The 24676-nt window shown below is 49.9% G+C and overlaps 1 protein-coding gene across 5 annotated transcripts in view; it reads right to left on the bottom strand.

Annotated features, from left to right (window-relative positions):
• Window positions 1–24676, bottom strand: part of MYLK (myosin light chain kinase) — a 241671-nt gene that overhangs the window by 42197 nt on the left and 174798 nt on the right. For all 5 annotated transcript variants that reach the window (XM_019738977.3, XM_019738976.3, XM_019738974.3 and 2 more), the window contains 4 exons: window positions 17596–17682; window positions 4300–4350; window positions 3405–3532; window positions 1397–1550 (listed from right to left, as the gene is read on the bottom strand). In XM_019738977.3, the coding sequence (XP_019594536.3) occupies window positions 1397–1550; window positions 3405–3532; window positions 4300–4350; window positions 17596–17682 (420 nt within the window). The remainder of the gene's footprint in view (window positions 1–1396; window positions 1551–3404; window positions 3533–4299; window positions 4351–17595; window positions 17683–24676) is intronic.

Here is a 24676-nt window from a genome sequence, read left to right as displayed (position 1 = left end):
CCGTCTTTTACAGATGAGAAACCCATTCCCGGACCCCAAACCCAGTACACTGACTTTCCAGATTTAAAACTCCTGACCTAAGGCAACAAAAGAAAGGTCTGATCAATAACCACCAGGTCAAAGGCTTTCACATGCATAACGTGTGAAGACCCACAAATGCACAAGGACGTGGCCTACTATCCATCAGTCTGTTCTGTCACCTGCTGTTCCTTTTCTGTCCTGAGTACCTGCCACATGGAGGGGGGCAAGGAGCTGAGCACGACTGACAGTGGGAGACCAGGGAGCGGGCTAGTCGGATATTTCAGACTTGACAATGGCATGAACCACACGGTGAGTGGGACGGGGAGGAAAAATGAACTTGAGCATCCGGCTGGAGACAGACGGTATCGGGACTCAGAAGACAAGAAAAAAGAAATGGATTTAGGATTAGGAGGTCATGGTGACCTCAGAAGGGTGGTCCCAGGACACTACTCGGGTGTGGAGGGGAGGCTGCAGGGAGCTGAAGAGCGCCAGGGAGTAAAGGAACAGAGTGGGAGTAGGAACAGAAACCCTCTTTCAGAGGGTTTGACCACGAAGAGAGCGCAGGAGAGAGATGGCCGGGTGGCTAGAGAAACACAGGATATTGCAGCAGTTACGCATGCCTGTGTGTTTGGCTAAGACGCGAGAGCTCTGGCAACATTTATGGGAGAAGTAGAGGAGGAGTTGAAGGGAAGAGAAAAGGGGGGTGGTGTAGCCCCCAAGAGGCTGGGATTCAGTGTAGGAGCAGGAAGCAGCCTCAGGGAGAGAAAGGTGGACCACACCCAGACCCTGGAGGGTGGAATCAGCCGTAGGTGTGGGGCCATGATGGTGAGCAAGGTCATGCCTGATGCCTCCTAAGTCAGAGAAGCCGAAGGACAAAGCCTGCGGGGTGATAAACTATCACAGACCAGCCCTGACACCTTGGCTGAGCCTGGAATTGGATTAAGTCTGGGGGTTGATGTGATCTTCCTATAATTCTCCCCAAATCAGGTGTAGGGGCAGTGAAATCAGAAGAAAGAATCGATTCAAGGTGAAGACTTGCAGGGAACTCAGTGGGGTATCAGGCAGCGGACCACAGGGGACAGGGACGTTCAGGTGCCAGCAGGAAAGGGCCTGGGGCAGTGGGGCTCAGGGTCTCCAAAGGGCAGAAAGAAAGAGAAGCCAGGAAGGGATTCACAGGAAGAGGAGAACACTGTGGGGGTGTGTGTGCAGGGTCTGGGTGCTCAGTGAGCATGAAGCACAGCAATGGTGTGAGAGCAAGGAGAGGGAAATGAGGCTGTGGGCAGAGACCACGGCTGCTCCCGGGGCAGGCCCAGCGTCCTGCAGAGGCTGTCTACCTTTCCTGCCTCTGACTTCCAGGCCACCCATCCGCACTCACCGACCACAGTGAGGTTGACCTGGGCCTGCCTGCTGCCCAGCTTGTTCTCCACCAGCAGGGTGTAACAGCCACAGTGCTCCTGGCGGGCCGCCAGGATGGTGAGCTTGCTGCCGCTCTCGCTGTTCTCCAGCTTGATGTGCTCGCTCTCCTGGATCTGCGGGCAGAGAGTGGGCAGGTGCTGTGACATGGGCAGGAAAGGAACGGGGCTCCGACCCTCACTCCCCACTCCCTGAGGGATGCAGCTGCACGAGCTGTGCGAGGCTGGTTTTGTCTGGGCTCTGGGCTTCCCCCTAGGGTCCCTCCTCTCCTGCATCCAGAGCCAGACCTCCCTGAGGGGACCAGATCTGGGACAGACAGGAAGGTGCTGAGTACGGTCAGGGAAATGAATGCTGCAGTTGCTGCTCCAAACTGGAGTTCAGGAGCGTCCCGGTCTCCTTGCACCACCCTGGGATGCGGTGGGAGAACACATCTGAGCAAAGCCCACCCCGGCAGAGTCTGACCTTTTCTGTGCTGTTGAAGCCATAGCCACTAGCTACGTGGCTATTTAAAATTTAATTAATTAAGCGGAAACAGCCCAAACATCCATTCACTAAGGAATGGATAAACAAAATGTGGTATATCCAGACAATGGAATACTATTTGGCTATAAAAAAAGAATGAAAGACTGATTCATGCTACAACATGGATGAGCCCTGAAAACATTATGCTACGTTAAAAAACCCAGACACTAAAGAAAACATATTATATGATCCAATTTATATGAAATACCCAGAATAGGCAAATCCATAGAGACAGAAAGTAGCTTAGTGGTTGCCAGGGCCTGGGGGAAGGGAAGGAATGACTGCTAATGGGTCTGGAGTTTCTTTTTGGGGTGATAATGTTCTGGAAATAGATCATTAGGATGGTTGCACAACCTTGTGAATATACTAAAAACCACCATCAAAGGGTTTATTTAAGAGGGTGAATTTTTTTGGTATGTGAATGATATCTCAACAAAGCCATTATAACAACTTTTAAATACTTAAAAGTTAAAACTCAGTTCCACTAATCACACTTCAAGTGCTCAAAAGTTACATATGGTTAGTGCATACTGGATAACAGACATGGGGCATTGCCATCACTACATGAAGTTCTGTTGGACAGATGGAACTTGGCTAAATGTCTCTGAAAAGGGATGGGAGCCCACCTTACTTTAGACAACACTGGCCCACACATGCTTTGGCCAAACATGCTTAGGATGTTAAAGACCAGCTTCTCTTCTTCACATTTTGAGATCAACCCTCCTTTCCCTCCTGGTACTAGCCTTTCCTCTCTGGGCCTTAGGACAACTTGAATGGTTTGGAAATAGAGCAACAGAGAGCTCAGAAGAAATCACGCCTTCTGTAGATCCAGTGCCAGCCCACTGTTCTGGGGCCTCTGCTGATCACACATACGGGCACACACTACCGATATGGGATCCCCAAGTCCCTTCAACAGCTGGTTGTTCAGAAATGCGAACATTTCCCCATAGGACCATTATTATAAATGGTAGCCTGATTTCTGGTCCAGGAAGCTACAATTGTCTTTAAAGAACAATTTATCGATCCAAATACTCAGATCCACTTTTGTCCCTTCAGCATGTGGTAAATTTCAGTTGTTACCACAAATTGGTTCCGTAGACTGGCACAAAAGTCACCGGAAGCTCACAGTCTGAGAAGTCAGTTAGGTTACTGGTTCCATTTTCCTGACTCTGAATACACTTCTAGACTTGAGATATCGAAATTGGGTGAGGGCCAAGGGTGGTTCCTACTTTTTCCTTCATACTTTTCTTTATTATACAAATTATCTATACAGTAGGCATTCTTGTAGATTCAGAAGAAAAGGTTATGAAGAACTCAGAGTGGATGAGTAGGTGATGAGTGGATGAGGGGTCTCATCCATTTCTAAAGCTGTGATGCTGTTTCCGTTACAGCATTTCTCATCCCTTCCGGCCCAGGGGCTGTGTGGGTGGTTCTCCTCCATTACTGACCTGCTTTCGGAACTTCATCCAGGTACAGGTGATGGGCTGGGTGCCTGCCACTTTACCAAACAGCTCCACAGACTCTCCTGCACGCACCTTTTGGTCCTCAGGAAACTGGATGATCTGCGGGGGCATGGCTAGGAGAGTACAAGCGAGAAAGTAGGTGAGGAGGAGGGAGCCTCAGACAGTCTGATCTCAACTGGTGCTGCTGTCCACATGGGTCTGCTGCTCCTCTCTCACCTTCTGGAACCTTCAGGGTAAGACGGAAGGCAGTGATCACTGCTCCAGAGAACACCTGAGCTGATGGGGCCGGCTAGCTTTGGTCATCTCTTTATTCTGATGTCCTCAGAAGTGGCCCATGCAATTCCCACGGCACAATTCTCCATTTGTTGGTTGGTCTGGAATTTGCATCTTACCCTGATTTTTTGAATCTACATCCTAACTCTTTTGTTAATTAAACAGCACCTGGCCGTCGAACCTGGAGGTGACCCTGGCTGGCAGGCTCAATATGGTTCACGTCCTCCAGTGTCTTTCAGTGGAAAATAGAGAAGGTTCCATATGACAAGGACATATAGGAGCAGAGCATTAAAACAGCACAAAGTGAATCATCTCCTTAAGGGGCAGAGTGGAGGGCGGAGGATGAGGCGGAATTTCACAGAAGGGATGGGAGGGTTGCTAGTACTGTGTGATGCTGCCCGTACAGGGGGAGCAGGAGAAAAGACAAGTAGTAGAAGGGGCTGGGGGGCCAAGGGGTGCAGAAGCTGTAGGGAAAACTCAGCCTGAATAATGCAGAGCTCGAATTTGGGAGGGGACCACACACCCAGTGGTCAGCCTAACCGGGCAAAGGACAAACCCTTCATGGCAGATGACTCCCTTACCCCCAAAGGTTTCTGTGACCAATTACCTGCCTTCAGAGGTGTCTTCGGTGCAGGTTTCTTTTTCACAGTTGCATCACCTGAAACCAAGAAGTTCACAGGTTATTTTCTGCCAGTTCTATTTTTCTCACAAAGCTCCCGGATCCAAGGAGGATGCAGTCTTGCCCACCGGCCCTTTATCTAGACAGAGCCCTCGCTCGGATATATCTTTCTGGAGAGCTTGCAGTCTCACACAGACAACCTCACGATTGCATGAATATCAGTTCTCAGGGAACCTCTGGAGGGGGTCCCTGAAGCCTCCATTGAGATTAAAAATGCTTAAGCCTCCATTGTCCATTTCAATGATAACCCCAAACTCACTAACTATTCTCTCATCCTAACTTTCAGGAAACTCAGAAAGGAAACTAAGTGAGATAAACCAACCAAAATTAGCCTTTGCTGTGGATCCAAGGGGTTCAGGCTTCCTTTGGGTCACAGACTGTGGACTGGTGGCTTTCCTTTTTTTAATGTTTATTGAATGGATCAATGAGTGAATGAAGAATTGAATGAACCAACCAATGGCCTCCTCCATTCCTTCCCCAACTTGCTCCAAACAAGTCAAATAAGAAAAAGGACCCAAACAGACCAGTTTGGCAGCACAAACCTATTCATTTAGCTAAATAACAATGTGGTAAATATGCAAAAACATCCTCAGCTATCTTCATGGCTTGTTTTCCTATTTCTTTCAGGTCTTTGCTCAAAAGTCATCTAAACTATCTATCCAAGTGAAATGAAAATCTACATGCAAACAAATACCTGAACGTGAATGTTTATAGTGGCTTTATTTGTAATTGCCCACAACTAGAAGTTATCTAAATATCTGCAACTGGAGAATGGATAAACTCCAGTACCGTACCTTCATACAATGAAATCCTACTCATCAATAAAAAGGAACAAACTACTGATACACATGACATGGATGAATCTCATTAGTGATTCAATCTTATTAGTGACTCATCCCTTCGGCTAAGAGAAGCCAGACTCAAAGGTTACATACTGTATAATTCTCTGTCTATGCATTTTAGAAAAGACAAAACTACAGGAGAGTAGATGCATGCTTGCCAGAGGTGGGGCGGGGTGGACCATCAGAGGACACAAGGACAGATTTTGAGGTGATGGAACCATATCTTGATTGTGGTGGTATTTACCTGACTGTATGTGTTGTCAAGGTTCACAGAACTATGCACTAGACAGGGTGAATTTTACTGCATGTAAATTATACCTTAACACACACACAAAATGGGGAAAAGTCACTTAACCAAGGATATCTCCCCTGACTACTCTACATCAAATAGCAACCCTCCACCCCCAGCACTCCTGACCGTGCTTACCCCACTTTATTATTTTCCCCTCGTGGCACATGTCATATAATAAACTATGTATTTACTTATTTATTTACTGTCTGCCCTTTACCTCCCCCTAAAGTATAAAAAAGTATAAAAAACAGGAACTTCTTTTGTTCTATTTACCTAATGTGCCTGACACATAGTAGGCACTCGATAACTATTTACTGAGTGAATGCGTGGGGTTATGTTAACAATGATCTATCTACAAAGCTTCACCTTTGCGATTAAAGTGAGGCAGTGCGATACGCTGGCTTGGACCACAGGCATGTTAGCTAACTTTGGGGATTGTCCGTGGTGCATCTGTGAAAAGGGAGGAGTGCTGCTCCCCTCTGAGCCCCCAGAGGATTGCATCTGGTGGCGATCTCTGACAGAAGCGCTCTACAAGCACAGAGCTGCTGAGGACCAGTCCCATGGTTATGCCCAGTGCAAGGCCTGCTGCCACCAAGTTCACCCTGGCTCGTCACCATTATCGATCCATTTGTCCAACTCACAACAACTTACGGGGGGCTTACAATGTGTCGGGCAAATGCCAGTCAGGGCACTCTATTAGCCTGGGTACTGGGGAGAAAACCAAACAAATGTGAGAAAACAGGGTTTGTCCTCAAGGGCTTCGATGTCAAGGCATGTGGTCCCCAGGAAAGGCTTCTTCTTCTTTTGCCATAAAGGACATTTATAGGACAACTGGAACAATTGGAATTAAGTCCAATAAATTATATGACAGGACTGTATCAGTGTTAATTTTATGCCTTGATCCCCAAACTGGTTTTATAAGAGATTGTCCTGGGTTTTAGGAAATAAACCCTGAAGTATTTATCCTGTTTCCCTGAAAATAAGACTTAGCTAGACAATCAGCTCTAATGTGTCTTGTGGAGCAAAAATTAATATAAGATCTAGTCTTATTTTACTATAATATAAGACTGGGTTAATATAATATAATATAATATAATATAATATAATATAATATAATATAATATAATACCTGGTCTTATACAATATATTATAAGACTGGGTCTTATATTAATTTTTGCTCCAAAAGACGTATTAGAGCTGATTGTCCGGCTAGGCCTTATTTTCAGTGAAACAGGGTAGGTGCAGGGATACCATATGTGCAACTTATTTTCAAACTGATCATAAAATTTGTGTGTGTGTGCGCGCGCACAGAGGTAGAGGGAGAGATGGAAAAAGAGAGGGCGAGAGAAGATATAAAGCAAACATGGTAAAATGTTGATATTTGAAGAATCTTGAATGAAGGGTATACGAGATTTGCATTATTTTTGCAACTTTCCTACAAGTCTAAAATTATTTCAAAATAAAAGTTAAATAGAAAGCTAAAATAATTGTATCCAGCCAACATGACGTGGTTGTTCAAATGAAGGAGGAAGAGTGTACACTGTCGGTTGAGCAGATGGTTAGGAAGGCTAAGAGGGGCGGCGCTGGATGGGCCTGAGGACTGGAGAAGCCCTGAACTAAAGAAGGGAGAAGAGCCTGCGCCATAGCTCAGCATCAGGGAGTGGCCCAGAGCTGGGACTCAGGGTGGTGTTTGCTGGAGCTTGGCCAGAGTATAGGGCTGGGATTAGAGAACGTGGTGTGAAGACAGTATGACAATTTAAATAAAAGAAAATTAAAAACTCAGTTCCTCAGTCACACTAGTCACATTTCCAGTGCTTACTAGCCACATGTGGTTAGTGGCCTCCATGTGGCGTAGACACAGACTGGACAGAGCTGGTCTAGAATGGCGAGTCTGAGAGTTAGGTCTTTGTCCTCTGTGAAAAGGGCGTCCTCACACAAACAGCAGTCCGCCTGGGCTAGAGCACACCTGGAGGTCTCTCCAATTCCTGGGGGACAAGGATACCCAGTAAAGAGGCTACTGCCACGCTCTTGGAAGGAACCAATCTTCCAGGTCCAACTTTGGTAAAGGCAGCAGAAAAGAAAATACAAATAAGGAAAAGTTGAAAAAATCTAGGGGCTAAACATGAGGGAGGGAGGTATAAAGTTACCTTAGAGAATTCTTGCTTGGATCACTGGGGAAAATTATATTGATGGCACATCGGGAGTACAAGATGCGTTTGGCTTGGTCCCAGGGAATGTGGTGAATGAAAGAATTTAATTTGTATGCAGGAAAAGGCCCAGGATCAGAATTCTAGAGAGAGGTTGGTAGAGACTGGAACTGAAAGATTTCAGGACCACACATGCAATTTATAATGGAAGCTGTGAGGATGGGTCAGTTCTTTGGGGGAAAAAAACGCAATGAAAGATGAAAAGGGGCCAGGGTCTGATTCCAGGTGATACCCACATGAGGATAGAGGGGGGTAGAGGAAGGACTCCGAGAGGCAGCAGGGGGACAGTCACTGTGACCTCGGAGAGGACAGAACGGGCACTGGACGTGGGCGTTAGGCATGACCAGCAGCGAGAGACGCATGGTGTTGGAGCGGGTAGGTGCGGTGGGACTGTGGGCTCAGAAATCACTCCAGAGGAGATCCTCAAGGAAACAGGAAGGAGTCAACTAATGCATCAAGAATGCCGGAGGTGAAAGGGACAGAAAGCAATGGGGTGACGGAAGAGGAGGATCAAGCTAAGGTTTCTTCAAGGTGAGAGAGCAGAGCACAGCTCTGAAAGCAGAAGGCTAGGAGAGGGAGAGCCCAAAGACGCTAGACGGGAAGAGTATGGGAAAGCCAAATCGCTTGCGAGAAGATACCGGATGAGATACGCAACACCCATGACTGGCTGTGCCCTCTTCATCCAGGGCTCTCGGAAAGGGAGAGGGCACAGCTGGGAGAGGCCCTCATGGGAAGAAGAAAGGCTTCCACCAGAGCCAGGTCTGACCTCCCGTGGAGAGGGAAAGGCATCTGTTCAGAAGAACTGTGTGGAGGGCTGCTGCATGGGCTTAGTTGTGTTTCCGCACGCCCCTCGCCACTCCCCAAATTCATATGTTGAAGCCCTAACCCCCAGTACCTCAGAATATGACTATATTTGGAGATAGGGCCTTTAAAGAAGTAATTAAGTTAAAATGAGGCTGGTAAGGTGGGTTCTAATCCAGTCTGACTGGTGTCATAGAAGAGGAAATTTGGACACACAGACAGACACCAGGGATGACATGCACAGAGGAAAGGCCATGTGAGGACACAAGGAGAAGGCGGCCGTCTGCAAGCCCAGAGAGAGCCCTCAGGAGCAACCAAACCTGCTGACCCTTTGATCTTGAACTTCCAGCCTCCAGAACTGTGAGACCACACATTTCTGCTATTTAAGCCACTCAGTGTGTGGCGCTTTGTTAGGACAGCCCCAGCAAACGAATGCAGCTGTGATGGGCTCTGGGGGCCGGGAAGGAGGTTGACAGCCCCTGGAGTGGTGGCCCAGGAGCTGATAAGGAGGGAACAGCAGCACAGCATGAGGTCAGAAGATGCCAGAGTCCCTCCCTTTACCATTCTTGGAGCCCTGGGTAAAACCTATGTGTCAGAAGTAGAGCCTGGACTACTGTTTATCTTTCTGTGTTCCAGTCAAATGGGATTGAAGGCCAAAGTTTTATGTTTGTTCTATAAATTTGGAGGTTCTGCTGTTTGAATTAGTTAGCATTCGAAACTGGTTTGGTTCCTATTAGTAAAACCAATTTTAAATGTTAATAATGTTCTGTATCCTATTCTATACATATTTTATATGACCATCTGCTGTGATCCGTTCATTGTGTTCTGGGCTTAGAAGAACATAATTAATGGATTGGAAAGCAGAGTCGTCACCTGATTCTAAAACCTGGTTCCTCGTAGAGAGTGGGACTCAGCGAGTTGTTTCTAACCCATGGTCACATCGTCCTCTTCTCTTGGTTCTTGCCCCACCAGACACAAGCAGGGCACCTCACATTGTTTCCATTTCATGCAAAAGAACGTGGATTTGCATAAAAGTCAGATGACTTCCTGGGTTCATAACACCACATGTGACTGAGCAGAAGTAGGATTGAAGCCTCCTGAGGCCTTGGTGTATCCCTGCTTTCCTCCTGCTGCCTCTTAACTCCAGCTGATGCTCCGCTCCATCCCCAAATCCAGCTCTTTGAAACCCTTCTCCATCTCTTTGCAGAAATGCAGTGGGTATAGGCTCTGGAGCTGGACTTGGGTTCAAATGCTGCTCTGTCGCTCCCTGGGCTGTGGCTTAGCGCACGTTATTTAACCTCTCAGAGCTTCAGTTTCCTCATTGAAAAAATGTGAGAAGAATAAATGAAATTTATTGTAAAGAATTAAGCTACATTGTAAGAAAGTATAGCACAAATACCAATGCCTCCCCATTTTCCTCTCTTTCCCAAATAGATTCCCAGAAGACTCCTGTATACTTGCCGTCACCTACTTAGTATGTCGCACTGTCTGCAGTTCAGACTTACAGCTCCATGAGATCTCATGTGGTACCTGGGGCTCTTTCTCCCGATCCGGGTACCCGATAGAGGTAACATGCTTGCTGGCAGATGCCTCTTGGGTCACTAACTAGTTTCCTCTCATCTGGATTCACCCTTCTTATTATCTTACTATTCCTGTCAGCTCTTTGTCTCTCATCCCCTTCTCCAGCAGCCCACACTTACTGCACCACCTAGTTCAGAGGGGACTATCACAGGAGGAAAATAAAATCAAACCATCTTTGCAAATCCCACGACAGCCACCAGCCACAGCATCAGGCAAGGAACCCTTCCTCCCCTTGCCAGAGGGTCTGTCCCTCTGTGGAGGGACGCAGTCACTTCTCCCAGCCAGCCAGCAGCATCTCCCTCCTGGCACAGCACTGCTCCCCCAAAATGCTCTGAGTCCCTCTTTTTACCCCTCTGTCTGCTGCCTCATTTTCCTTGGAGCCTCGACCTCTCTCCTGAGCCCAGCTATACATCCCGCTACCCAACCATCATCTCCCCTGGCACAGACTGCAAGGCCAACACATCCAAAACCAAATCCAGGATCTTCTCCTCACAATGCTGCTCACCCGTTTTTCCCAAGGCCCCCTCCCTGCTCATATCCATCAGCTAAATACCTGCTAAATGTCTGTCAATCCCATCAGCTGAACACCTGCTGGGCCTGCCACTCTGCACATCCCCACGGTCACCACTCTAGTCCTACCTGTACCACCTCCTAGGCCCCGCCCTAATCCTAGGCCCCACCCCAATCCATCCATCCCTGTGGCCAAAGCAGTTTTCCTCAAATGCAGCTCTGATGTCACCCCGCTGTTTAAACCTCTCCAGTAGCTGCCCACTGTCACTTAGGATCAAGTCCAACTCGCCTGACGAGGGCCTTTGAGATCTATCCCTGGCTGTCATGTCCAGCCTTCCTTCTTACTGCTCCCTCCTGGGGAACAGCCTCACCCATGCCCTCGGGGCTCAGTATCCGTGGTTCTCAAAACCTAGCGTGCATGCTGATCACCTGGGAAACTGCTAAAATTCCAGATTCCCGGGCTTCCTGGGATGCTGATGCTATTGGTCCCGGCACTGCCTTCTCGGGAGCACGGCTCTACAGTCTGCCCCGGATGCCTTTCAGTTTCTGCAGTACCAGGCTTTGCCATCAGCTCTTGGGTGACTGTCGCACCTCCTCTGGGGACGACTGTGGGCTGTGTTCCGCGCCCCTCTCAGGAGGCTCTATCTCAGCACCTAGCACAGGGCATCACAACGGCACAAACCTGCCCTCAGCACGTATAGACCACAGCACGCTCTCTGGGGACGGAACAAGGACCGGCTTGCTCACCTTGTGTCTCCCCAGTGCCTACTTCGAGCATTACCTGACACAGGCTTGAAAAAGAGCCATTAAAGGCACGAGTGAAAGCCCTGAGGATCTCTGTTCACCTGGGAACTCCAGGAACACTCCACCCCAATCCTGGACTCTGACGCTGAAACCTACGTCCTGGGGCCTGAATCCTTTGTGACTTTCCATGAAAAGGAGAAGCCTCTTGGCTCTGTCACCAACTAGATGAAAGCTACCTGGTGCTGAGCCCTCCACTCTAGACAAGAGACAGAGGCTGGAAGAAGTGAAGCAGCCCAATAAAAACATCATGGATCAAAGCTTTGAATTTGGAAAACCAAATTCCAAACTCCTGGGAAACCTGGGGCAGGCTGGGGAGACCCGCCTCCAACTGTCTGTGTAATCCATCTGTTGCTTCTGCCCCAGCTGAACCTAGTCCTGGCCTCATGAACCTTCCTTTGGCCCAGGCAGGGAGGAGGCCGGCACCCCACGGAAATTTCCAGACTGCTCAATCTGAAGGCACCTAGTACCTCTCTCTCTCTCGAGAATCCAATCAGCAAGGCAGAAAGACCAGAGCCAGCACCTGGGAGATATTTACAGAGCCTGAGGTGGGTCTCACAGAGTCAAAAGGGTCTGAGACAATGGAACGCAGAGGAGAACTAGGGAGGTAGCACGAACAGCCTTGGATACAAGGAGGTCCCTGGACCTCTGCCTCTCTGGGGACATTGCCCTTTTTAGGTAGTTAACTAAAAAGAGACATCAAAACCGTCACGATTCCCCCAGTCAGTATTAACTTACTGCCAAAGGCTCCTGAAGGGAACTTGGGTTGGTGAAGTGTGGACGGAGCACCTATCCTACAGACTGGGTCAGAGCAGGAGGTGGCGAGAGGACATGGGGATGGAAGGCTGCTTCCTGCGGCCCTGTGCTGGGGGAGGCTCGGGGCTCTGGGTGGCTTGACAACACCCGTCCCCTTCTCCTGCATCGACGAGGCCCCTTCCGGTTCCTCCTTACAGATCTGGGCAGAAATATTGATCCTTTTCCCAGAATTAACAACTCTGGACAAATTCTCAGCACGCAGCCCCTCACAGCAAAGGCTGTCACATAAGGAGATTCCAGGGGAACATGGCTCCTCTTAGTACTGCAAACACCCATCCCCAAGCCCCCAGGACAAAGAACGTCAAGATGGTTGTGAAAGAGGCAGCCCAGCGTGGCTGGGACAACAGTTCCAGGGTTGCCTGCCTGGCGTCCTCCAGTCCTCCCTGGGAGGACCCATCCTGCCATGTAACTGACTTGTAGGAGAGCTGGAAGGAGCTGAGGCAGCATGAGGGGTGGGTGACAGGGTCACACGCAGGGCAGGGTGGAGGGGGTGGTAGGCAGCAGAATCCTCACAGACCAAAACGTTGGTTAGAGTTACTGGGAGTTGGTGCCAGCTTTCAAAGACACTCATGGAAATACCCCAGCTTCTCTCTTAGGGTCCCGTATCTTTCACTGTCAAGCAAATATTGATGCCAAGTCTCAACGTCTCTAGCATTTCCTTCTAGCCCTTTGAATCTTATCAGGATTGAATATTCCCCATGACCTGGAAAGAATATTTAAAAGAAAGATTTGATCCTGGGGAAACCTTTCAGGAAAACTGGACACTATTTTTGACATCCAGAGACGCTTTCATGTTGACATGACTTTTGGTTTCAGAGAGAGACATATACGGGAGGTCAAAGCAAAGCTATCTAAAAGCATCATAATCAGGGATGGTCCATCGTGGTGACTGAAGCCAAAATGCCCAGTGTCAGAGGTGAAGCTCGGGCCAAGGCCAGGCATGGACTACAAAGGGGTATCCCACAAGGATCTCCCCCAACCCCAGAGCACGGTGGAGGCCAGCACCCTTAAAGCATGGAAACTCATGAATCAGTATGAAAAATCAAATACTTATTATGAATATATCCCTGCTTTGGGCCAGGCACTGGAGTTTCAGACAAGCCCTGGCTCCTGTTCCTTACGTTGTAAAAGTGCACTATGGATTCCCATCTATCTCTTTTCTAAAAGACCATCAGCTCTACAGACTGACTGGAGGAATCCCTGGGTCTGTTATCATACCAGCACGGCCTCTTCTGTGTTTTCTAGAACCATTTCTTAAGCTCCATCGATGCTTCCTTCACACAAAATTCCATTCAGATTCCCTCCAGCTGGAACACCCTAAACCTGGGCCTGATGTGTAAGAACTCCTTCTGGTCAGCATGTTTCTGCTGCTGAGGAACACAACCCATGCTGGCTGCAGCTTCGACGCTTCGCCCATCGTTTGACCCCAAAGGGAGCTAGCTGACCTCACCTGAACTGCGTCACTTAAAAACAGGATTCCATTGAATGGCCTGATGCCAGAGCTGGAAAAGCCTGGGGTCAGTCGGACAGAGTCCCCATTTGACAGGTGAGCAAGCCAAAGTCCAGAGGGACAAAGGGCTTTGACTAAGTTCAATCAGTGATAGAACCAAGACTTTTGTCCCCTGCTCTCTCAGCCAGTGGCTGTCTGGCTACACCTGGTCCCTGAGCACGGCTCCAGAGCTGACACAGTAAATGGACATCGGGAGGCCCACCTAGGGGCCTGCTGCCTCCCCATACCCGCTCACCTCAGGGGAGGAGCCTTGATGCTCCTCCCCGGGCCAGTGTACTTCTGTCATGTTCTCTCTCCAAAGGTGGGAGACGACCCGCTCTGGGCTGGAGGAGTGGATGAAGCGTTCCTGAAGTGCTCACATCCAACCCCCATCAAGCAGGGGAAAACCATCCATAAAGGATTGGGACAGTTGACAAAGATTGAATATAGGCCATGGATTAGATAGCAGTATTGGTTCAATGTTACATTTCCTCATTTTAATAACTGCATTGTGGTTGTGTTCCTAGGAGATACACAATGAGAAATTTACAGGTTGAGGGCACGATGTCCCTAATTCATTCATAAATGGTCTCTACATCCATATGATGAATGTACACATATGAACATATACGTAGTGTATACATAGCCACAGGATCTATAGGATAGATAATGGATGTAGATCTATATGAATATACGAGTGACAAATAGATATGAATATATACCTATAGAATGACAGAATGGAACAAATGTGAATAATTGGTGAATCTAAGTAAAGGGTATACAAAAGTTTCTTGTATTATTCTTGCAACTTTTCCGTAAATTTGAAATTATATGAAAATAAAGTTATTTAAAAATTTCCCATTGAGAGGCATGTAGCAAACACCCTGACGGGTCTTGATCTAGACAAGCATGCCACCTGTTGCCCTCCTTCTCCTCCTAGCTCTAAAGGCAGTCAGACCTCTGCCCTCCAAGTGGGCCGACAGGAGTACTGCCCAGGCTTCTGTGGACAGCACAAAGTATGACTCTGACACTATGGAAGGCACACAGGGTGGTGGTTGTGGCAGGAACGTAGAGCAGGTTTGGCCTCACAGTTCCACAGCTTACCAGCTATGAGACCCTGGGCAGGAAAATTTAGTTTTCTAAGGCTCAGTTTTGCTCATCTGTAAAATGGGAACAACTATTTGTAGCTCAGTAGGGTGAGACTTGCCTGAAGTGATATAGATTGAGCCCTTAAGGTGATGCCTGCGGCACGGGTGCTCAGCAAATGCTTATTTTGTATGTTTATATGAAGACCCCAAGTTGGGTGCCTCACAACATTCACTCTAGCGTCCGTGCAGTTTCTCCTCACCATGTTATCTTCTTCAACCAAATCACATTCTTCTCCTGCTTCACAACCTGGCCCAGAGTCTCCCTCACCCCGAACTCTTCCCACACTCCCCCTCCTCACTCCTGTACTTGTGAGTTGGGATCCCGCAGGTTAACTGTTTGGTCAGTTTCTCTCACCCTGCCCCCAGGGTTGGGCAGATTGACGTGGCTTTTCCCTCATGCTGCCCAGTGCCCTGCAGTGGCGGGGCGCCCAGGGGCTCTCGGGCCCCGTGAATGAGCGCTGTCCACTCACCCTGACAGCTCACTTGCAGCACTGCGCGTGGGAGCTGCGGAGTGGGAGGCCCACACAGGAGTTAAGACAAACACTGCAGCCTGGGTCCCACCCCCAGAGATTCTGATTTAATTAGTGTGGGGTGCAGCCCAGACAGCCGTGTTTTCACAAGGTCCTCAGGTGAATCCAAGATGCAGCCAGGGTAGAGACCCCTGCCCTAGAACTGGGTGACGACCACTTGATTGGGGTTTCCCACAGCCCTGTCTTCTCTAGCGCGGAGCTCAGGGCCCTGGTCTGCTCAGGATCTCGTTTGTCTTTCTCTTTCACAGCTCTGACTCTGCCTCACCTCCCGCAGGACCTCGCTGGAATGGATGTACCAGAGCTAAGGAGGCTGCGACCTCTCAGCTCAGACTCCATGCACTCCTGCTTCTGCCCCCGGGAAGGTGACCTGTTACACCTCTAATTCACAAGCGCTTGCTGCTCTTGTAAGATCCTGCATCGTTCTGCTCACATGTCCTGTAACTAATAGAACATGGGCCTAAGCAATCCTTCTGTAAGAGAAAGTCATTAGCCCATTCTTATTAGGCATTTCTTAGACTTGCTTATGCGCTTCCAATAACTTATTAAAGGTCCACCCGATAAACTGAGGCTCCCTGCAGCAGCTAAATATCCATGAGAGATTCTTATTCCGATTTACCGGCCCCGACATACCGAAGGCCGAGCATCCCAGACGGCCTGGCTGGTACGTGCACAGGGAAGCCAAGCTCGTCATTAGGAAGGGAAATATGCTGCTTTGAAAAGAAAGAGTAAAACCAAGTCACAGAACACTGTGTTGTAAAAGAAAAAGAGAAACAGCCTTTGAAGGAATCAAGCTCAATCACTTTCCTCAATTAGGATGGATAATTAAGAGCTTGTCTTGTTTTTGTTTTTGAAAACACAGAAAGCGTGTGTTAGCATTGTTCAAGCAACTCCACACCCTCTGTTAAAACTGGAGGATTCAAAGCATAGTTCTAACAAAATTAGACCAATAATTAATCAGTAGTGGAAGCCGGGCCGCTGCATTATGACTTTTGTGGATTCTAGGCACTTTTGCCTTTATTGACCTCTTCCTCCATTAAAGAGAAAAGTCAACACACACACACACACACACACACACACACACACACACACGTATTTTACAACTGCATTGGTATAGAGATGAATATATTAATATCATGAATTAAAACATTTTCTTTGACTTCAGCTTATTTTTTCCTTCTAATTTTACAAGATGTTAGGATATTTTTGTGGCCTGTAAAAGCACTGTGGACCTTAGACTCCACGCCTAATAGATAAGTGGGCCCTGGGGGGAGCCGAGATCCACAAAGAGGGAGACAGCTGTTCAGTCACAGGAGCGGCTCCTCTCCCCTTGCTATTTATAGCACAGCTGCAACTTGATTCTCAGAGACTCCGGTAAGGGCTTTGAGCAACACACAGCACGTGTCATCCTGCAAGGGGCATGCGTGAGGAGGCCCAGTTGCAGCCCTCAGGGAACTTACAGTGGAGGTGGGAGGATGAGACTGGACAGCTCACCATGACACTGGGAAGAAGACAGTCAACGGCAGAAGGGAGGTGCCGAGCGCTACAGGAGCTCGGAGGATGGAAGAATTACTTTCAGCTGGAGCAAGGACGAACTCGGGGATGAGGTGGCTTTTCTGTGGGAGCTTGTCCCATGAGAGAGGCGTCCCATGAGGAGAGGTGCCAGAGCAAAGGCATGAAGGAAGGAACACAGAGATGTCCAGTGCACATGAGGGGCTCAGGGGTAAAGGAGGTGGGGGGCAGTGCTTCGAAAGGAGGCTGAGGTCAATGTCAGAATGTGTGCATATGTGTGGAGGTGTGCCAGGGCAGCAAGGTGGGAGAGTTCACGTCTATGGGACCGATAAGACTCTGGGGAGCCGCTGGGTACTCCAACCCGGATGACAAGATCAGAGCCCAGTTTCCAAAGGTCTACCTGGCAGGGAAGACTCACCTGGGAGACATTAGGAGACGCTCTCACAGGGGTCTTACGAGAAGTACAAGGGGCCTGAGTGAGGTGAGGGTGGACATGTACAGGTACCACCACGCTGGCTGTGGGGAGGTGGGGGAGAGATGGGAGCGGCTGAGAAAAGGCCGCGGGCTCGGTCTCCAGTAGTTCACTGGGCACTCAGGTGAGGGAAGGGGCCAGACTTCTAGGAGCGGGGGTAAGGAAGCAGAGGCCTCTGCTGGCCCCCAGTCCTGGGGTTGCCGAGACAAGCTGAACAAGTACTTACTCTCTGTTCCTAGCATCGGAGGGAGAGAGCTCTTGGGCCTCCGGGCTTTCATCTCTGGGGCCTTGGCATTCTCGCTGGCGGGAGCATCTGGAGCAAAACAGGTGACAACAAACATTAGTTGGCAGCTGCCCAAGGAAATGCGCAGAGGAGGCCTCTCAATAAAAATCCCACCTCAACTAAAAGGATAGCCCCTTCCAGCCGCCCCTCCCCCAGCCCCCTCCGAGGGCCCGCTGTGCGCGCTGAGCAGCCAGTGCCTGCAGCCCAGGCCTTTCTCCACAAGAGTACCAAAGAAGGAGCTGCGCTCCACTGGGCCTTATAAATCAGGTGGAGAGCACATCGCCTGGCAAGATGGATGGACAGGCCGTTGTCCTGGGAACTCGTTAGTGTTCTCCCCTCTGCAGCAGGCACGTGCTGCCAGAAATCACACCACGCAGGGCAGGGGGAGAGGGGGTGCTCCTCTGCTCATCTCCCCCCATCCTTCCCTTCCTGGGTTCCTAACTCTCTCGGGCTAAACATTCTGCATTTCCAGACGCCTGTTCTGCATGAAGAGGTCTCTCATACAGAGGAAGGAGGGGACAAGGCCCTGCCCTTAGACTCATGGTCTGGAGGGGTCTGTATCCTCTGATTTCTCGAACTTCCTTCTACAGGTGGGCACTGACATTCAGACCTCCAAACCAGGCGAAGGCCTCTGAGCAGGTGGCTGGCAAAGCCTCACCCACTCGGGACTGTGGGTGCTTCTGCACATCTCCCCACAGCGGACCCAGTGAAACCCTTTGGCAGCAGCCTGTGGGCAGCGCTGACACGGATGAGTGCACAAGTCCTCAGGCCTGTCCTCCACGGGCATGCACACCGTGGAGAATGCTGGGAAACCCTCCCCTGTCGGGGCGGCAGGGGCTGGGCTGGGCTCCCAGGAGACTGGGCTGTAGGAAGATGAGGGGAAACCACGAGGGACTCGGATAAGCAGGGGTGCGAAGCAGCTGGCTGAACGGTTATCTGTGCTCCAGCATCTGCCCCACAAGGAACTCTCTTCAGGGACCGCTGGGAGGGAGCCTCCCCCTGTGAGCCCCTTCCTGTCCATCCTTTTCCTGCTCCTGAAGAGAGGAAGCTCAGGCGGAGGAAGGAGGGGGTGGGACTTTCCAGCTGAGGCTTCGGCCACATTCCTGTGGCTTGGCTGGGGTGGAAGGGCCATCTTACTGTCCCCTCCTCTTGGATGGGGCAGTCCTGGCTGCTAACAGTCTGTCTCCTAGGGTGTTTGGGGATTGGGCCTGGGAGCATAGAACTAGGGGCTAGGGACATACACTTCCCTGGCACTGGATGCTTGGGGCTCCCATCTGGATGTATTGCTCCTTCTAGATGGCATTTGGGTCTCTCTCCTGCTCCAGAATGTGATCTGTGCGTATAAACCCCTCCATCCCAGTCAGGCTTCCTTCCCAAGCTAATGCCTGCCCACTCCCTATTAGCTGGGTAGTCCAGGGGTAGAGGTCCGGGGCAGGTAGTGTCCAGGCCCACAGCACACATGTCTCCAGGGCGTCGGCCCAGAGCTGTACATGTGTAATGACAGGAATGATTAAGTGCAGGCCTTAAGTAGAGCTTCTAGCAGTAAGTGACAGGGAGTGGGGCTGAGGGAACAGAGCTGGAAGAAACCCTTTTAAGCAGCACCTGATAACCAGGACCCCTTCCCTACCTCCATTCCCCACTGCGTGCTATCCTTCTGCCACCTTCTGTAAGAGCAAAGGAACCCCAGATGGTAAGTCAGGGGTCCCCGCCATCTGTAGCTGACACTGCCTGCGTACTGTCTCCTCAGGGTTCCATGTGCACATGGATGGGGGAGGAGGAAGTGCCATGGGAAGAGGACGATTTCATTTTCTCACATTGGGTTCCCCCCCAGGCATGTGGTCATTCTCAGCTACAGAAAAGTCCTCAGTACAGTACAACTGTTGTCAACCTCGGTGGTTCTCAACCACACTGGAAGTACCTATCCTAAGTATCACACTCCCCAGAGCCTGGTTTAATTGGTTTGGGTCAGGGCCAGGATGTCAATAGTATCCAGAAGCTCCACAGATGATTCTAATATGTTGCCAGGTTGAAAACTCCTAGTCTCTCTCTTCAGGGGTGGAGGGGTGGGTATGCGGGTGGTGGTGGTGGTGGTGGTGGTGGTGGTGGTGGTGGTGGTGGTGGTGTGTGTACAGAAGTGGGGCTGGGGCACCGGGAGGTCTCAGGGACTATGGCAAGAGACAGAAAAACCCGTAAGTGCTTCCCTGGATATTGGGGAACAGGGTGCCATCACCAGGGGCGTAGGGTAAGTTTACAGTTCCCTCTGGTGCCCTCCCAATTTCCCTTCTTTCAAGACCAGCACTCTGACATGCACCAATGACAATTTAAAGAAAGGTGCACCCAGAAATTTGTTTGTTTCCCCCCTTTGTAAGGAGGAGAAGGACAGGGCAGAGCACGTACAGACATTTCCATGTTCCTTGGCTCTAGCACTTTCTTTGCTGTCTTTCTCTTGATGAGTTCTGGGACGTCAGAGGAGGCAAATAAAGAAGAATCAAATGTTTTTTTTAAACTGATGGGTAAACTGAGGCATAAGCAAGCAAAGGATAAGAGGCCCAGTGTTCTTGGTTTCCTGCAAGAAAGGAGACAGGGCCTGAGAGTCCTCCTTATGGGTTGTGTTGGGCTTTGCGTCTAAACATCCCTAGAATAGGACCAAGAGAGGAGGGTTCTAGTCTGGGCTTTGTCACCAGCAAGCTCGGGCGATGGGCAAATTATTTCAAGTGCCCTGGGTCTCTATTTGTGCATCTATACGAAGGGAATGCCACTCATTCTCTGTTATGAGGCCCAAGGGAAAGAATGCACGCAGCAGTGCACTGGTGAGCAGAAAAATGATCATTTACTATTAATTCATCCCTGCTGTTCACCACATTTCCTTGCCTCCTTCCGAGTCTGCTTTAAAATTCTCTGCCTTCAGAAAGCCCTCCCTGACCAGCCCCTACCGCACGTTTCCTGCCTCTGCGCCTGTCCTTGGCTCGTGGGTGCTGGCTTTACCGTGACGTGTGCATGTACTTCCCCGCCATGTGCTTTGAGCTTTGGTTTTAGAAGTTTTGTGCACCTTATCTTTCCATATGGCCATGAGGAAAGGGGCTCAATTTCCCTTTCACCAGGCACCCCCCCGACTTGGAACCCTCTCTTCCCTCTGCAGCCCCCGCCATGGGGGCTGTGCACGCACCACGAGCCACTGGAGCTCCGTGAGAACCACAGCAAGGAGGGGCTTGAAGGACCACGTGCTTAATCAGAACCAGCTCTGCGCTCACACAGCTGCCCAGGGGATAAAAATAATAGTAATAAAAGTTTAAGAGCAGCTTGTGTTTTCTGTCTATTTTAATCAGCTGGTGATGAAACTGAACTCCATTTCTAGATCTGGGCCTCAGGGCTGGAGTCCTTTGCTGGTCTGGTTGTGCCCCAAAGAAGCATGGGGGAGGAAGATGGCAGTGGGGGACGTGGGGGGCCTCCACATAGAGAGGAAAACGCGTCCTTATATGGACAATGCCTCACCCCTCCACTCCTAGGCTAGCTCTGGACTCAGCCTTCCAGGGCAGTTTTTCTCTTCTGTCTCCCCCAGCAGGTGGGTTCCCTGAGCTCTAACCCTATGTAGGGGGAATGAGGTGTAAACAGACTTTGGCGGGGGGGTCCAAGCCCCCAGAAGCCCCACAAGGGGGCAGGATAGAGGGGCTGGCCTCCCTCTCTGCCCCACAGCAAGCTGCACGCTGGCATAGTCAGGAGAGAGAGTCTAGTTAGGAAACAGCTCTTTTCTGTCTGTGCTGCTTGGTGCCCGTGAGTCCTTGGGCGAGTTCCTGCCTTTTTCTGAGCCTGACATTTTCCCTCGGGAAAGTGGGAATAATAACACCCCAACAGAGGAGTAAATGGGGCGTAAAGTCAAGTTGGCATTTACTGGATACCTTGTCCGTGCCCAGCACGATGTTAAGTGCTTTATATGCTTGTTTCAGGTTGAACCATACCACTTGCCAATATTCAAGTGCTTCTGACCTACTAAAACAGCAATTTTGTTTAGTTCAACGTAATACATGTTGGCTGCCTGTGATAATATAAAGAGCAAATGTATAAGTGGGAGCAGACTTCTGAACATGGCAGGGCGGAGACCAACAAAAGAAGGTGGGCTGAAATCAGTTCAGCAAGAGTCAGAAAGTGGCCATAGTGGCAGCTGGAACCCAGTGGTTAGGAGCTAAGGCTTGGGTTTAAATTCCCACCAGCTTGGTATTACCTGCGTGGCCTTCAGCAAATGGCTCGGTCTCTGTATGCCTCAAATCAGGCTTTTTGACTATCACTCCCCTCACGCCCACCCTCGTCATGGTTACCCGTGGCCTCCGCAATGCTGAATCCAATGATAATGCTCAGACTTAGCTTACTCTACTTGGCAGCAGCAATTGACACATTGACCTCCATCATTCCTTTCTTATAGAAATGATGACCACTTGGCTTCTGGGACACCCCTCTCTCCTGGATTTCTTCCTCTCATTGGGCACATTCCTGCTCAGTCTGCTCTGCATACCTGTCCTGCTTCCTTCTCAATGTTGGCCTCTGCCTCCTTCCCTCCTCCATCTGCAGCTACTCCGTAGGGACCCCATTCAATCCCAGAGCATGAAATGGCCTCATATGTGCATGGTTCCCCATATCCTGCTTCCAACCTTGGCCTCCCTCCTCAACCCAGATTCATCTAAATGCCTGCCTCTGTGACGTGCACACTTGGATGTCTAATGGGCGTCTTCAGCTCACATGCAAGGAACTCTTGCTTGTTCCCCTACCCCACACATTCTGACCTCAGTAGAGGGTTCCACCATTGATCCGCACTCCCCAGGAAAATGAAGAGTCACCTTTGACTTCCCTTTCTCTCCATTGTCAATTCATCAGCAAATCTATCAGCCCTACCACCAAAATAGATTATGAATCTGACCACCTCCCACTTCTTCCAGGGAGCCTAAGCTGCCATCACCTCCTGCCTGGGCTCCTGCAGCAACCTCCCAGCAGGTCTCCCTGCTCACCCTCTTACCCCTTCTGGGTCTGGGTATCACATGGCCACCAGCATGAGCCTTTACAATGTCCAGTGTTGTCCCATCACACTTAAGAATAAAATCCAGTTTCCTTGTCACAGCCTATTTGGCCTGGCAGACCTGGTGGCTGGTCTCCCTCAATCTCATTTCCCACCTCTCCACTCCTGGTCCTGGCTCTGCCACCCTGACTCCCTACTTCTAGGGATGCCTCAGGCATCGTCTCAGTTCAGGGCCTGCTCTCACTGTTACCTCTTCTTCTGACCTCTGGGACTCCTTCCCTCACCTCCTTCAGGTCCCTGTTCAAATGTCATTTCCTCAGAGAAGCCCCACAACCACCCTCTCCAATAATGGCCTTTCCTCCCCCATTGCCCCACTTTGCTTTTTTCAAACATGTGATATTGCCTGAGATTTTGTGACATATGTGTTCATCCATATTATCTCTCCCTCACTAGAATGTACAGTCCCTGAGGGCAGAAACTTCTGTTTTGTCCGCTGCTTGTAACTTCAGCTCCTGGAGCGGAGCCTAGCACAGAATGGGCACTCACATATTTGTTAAATGAATGATGGCTGGGTGCCCACTGGAATGTCACCTCCTACCACACACAGGCATACCCACCATGGTTGCGAAGCCCTTGATCTCACTGGCAGCTGAGGCCAGATGTCCTCAGCCAGGTGGCTGGACAAGGGTGACCCCACTTGGAAGGCCTAGACACGCCCGTAAGGGCACTGAGGTGTCTTCTGACTCCTGTCTTGGGATTTTGGCCTACAAAGGGTTTTGTTTCCTCTCACCTGGTCGGAATAAGAGGGAATGGGTCACTCAGGCCAGATGTGCAGAAGGACTTCCCAGCAGGAAGGGCTGTTACTAAGGGAGACCTGTATCTCTTGGACAGTGGACACTGCCATGTTATTCACTAGACAGGAGGCCACAACAGGTCCTGTGGAAAGGTGCAGACTTTGGAACCAGGCACATCCAGCTTCAAGCCCTGCCAAGGTAAGTCCTGTAACTCCCTGTGCAAGATGGCTCCACAGGTGTGGTGTCGGACACACCCAGACACACTGCCTCTCCTGAGCACTGTGTGACCTGAGAAGGCTGCTGACCCTGCTCAACTTTGCTTTTCTCAGTGAGAAAGACACCGCCCAATGGATGCATAAACTAAAACGCACGAGTCTCTGGCCATGGCAAGCCTTGAAGGTCAGCCTTTTCTCTTCCTGGATGAGTTTTCTGGCATGTCCTTACCCACGCTAGGCTTTAATTCCCTTCTACGGTACAAGCTGACACTTGCCTCCAGCCACATTTGGAAGGAGGGGCAGTACGACTATAAACAAGAAAGTGCACAAGTGCCCCTGTTTTCTTAGGGAAGACACTCAAACGTCATGATTAAAACAGCCCTCTGTGCGGCATCCTAAGGGCTACCTCCCTTTGTCTTTACTGTAGGAGCGCAATGGTAGTGTAGTTAATACAGAACAGCCAAGGAACCAAAGTCAATTTTGTGAGGTCTTGAAATAGATCATTATATTGGCCACAGATAGTCTTAGTGATGCTTGGCCAGGCTGTGTGAGTGACGCCAGCGGGCAGGGCCCTGCTGAGTGGCAGCGGGAAGACTGACGCCAACAGCAGCTCTATTCCCCTCCCCTAGTGGAGAGGGACCTTCCTGGCCCTGGGGAAGAAGGCAGGACTGGTCCTATCCAGACATCAGGCAGGTAGCTGCAGATGGACAGAGACTGGGAGACCCCACAGTGACGGGGCTTGAGAATTCAGTCATGGCTACCTCACACAGCAAGTAGTTCTTCAATGTATTTTAATTCATGATTCATTTTGAGACTCTGATTTAAAACTATGGATCCTCTCTTCAGAAAAATGCTCTAATCCACACAAAACATTTTATCTATAATTTCAAAGAGTAAATGGACCCAACGGAATCTCTGAGTCAGGTGCTACAGCTTTAGGGGGCGGAGAGAGCTGAGAAGACCAGGAGACAACCAAGGAGAGGAAACCGATTCAGCTTCATAGAGCACAG

The sequence above is a fragment of the Rhinolophus sinicus genome, chromosome 17 (genome assembly GCF_057876585.1).
Source record: "Rhinolophus sinicus isolate RSI-liver-muscle chromosome 17, RSI-T2T, whole genome shotgun sequence".
NCBI lineage: Eukaryota > Metazoa > Chordata > Mammalia > Chiroptera > Rhinolophidae > Rhinolophus > Rhinolophus sinicus.
Note: the sequence above shows the minus strand (reverse complement) of the source record. Positions and strands in the feature narration are given on the sequence as shown.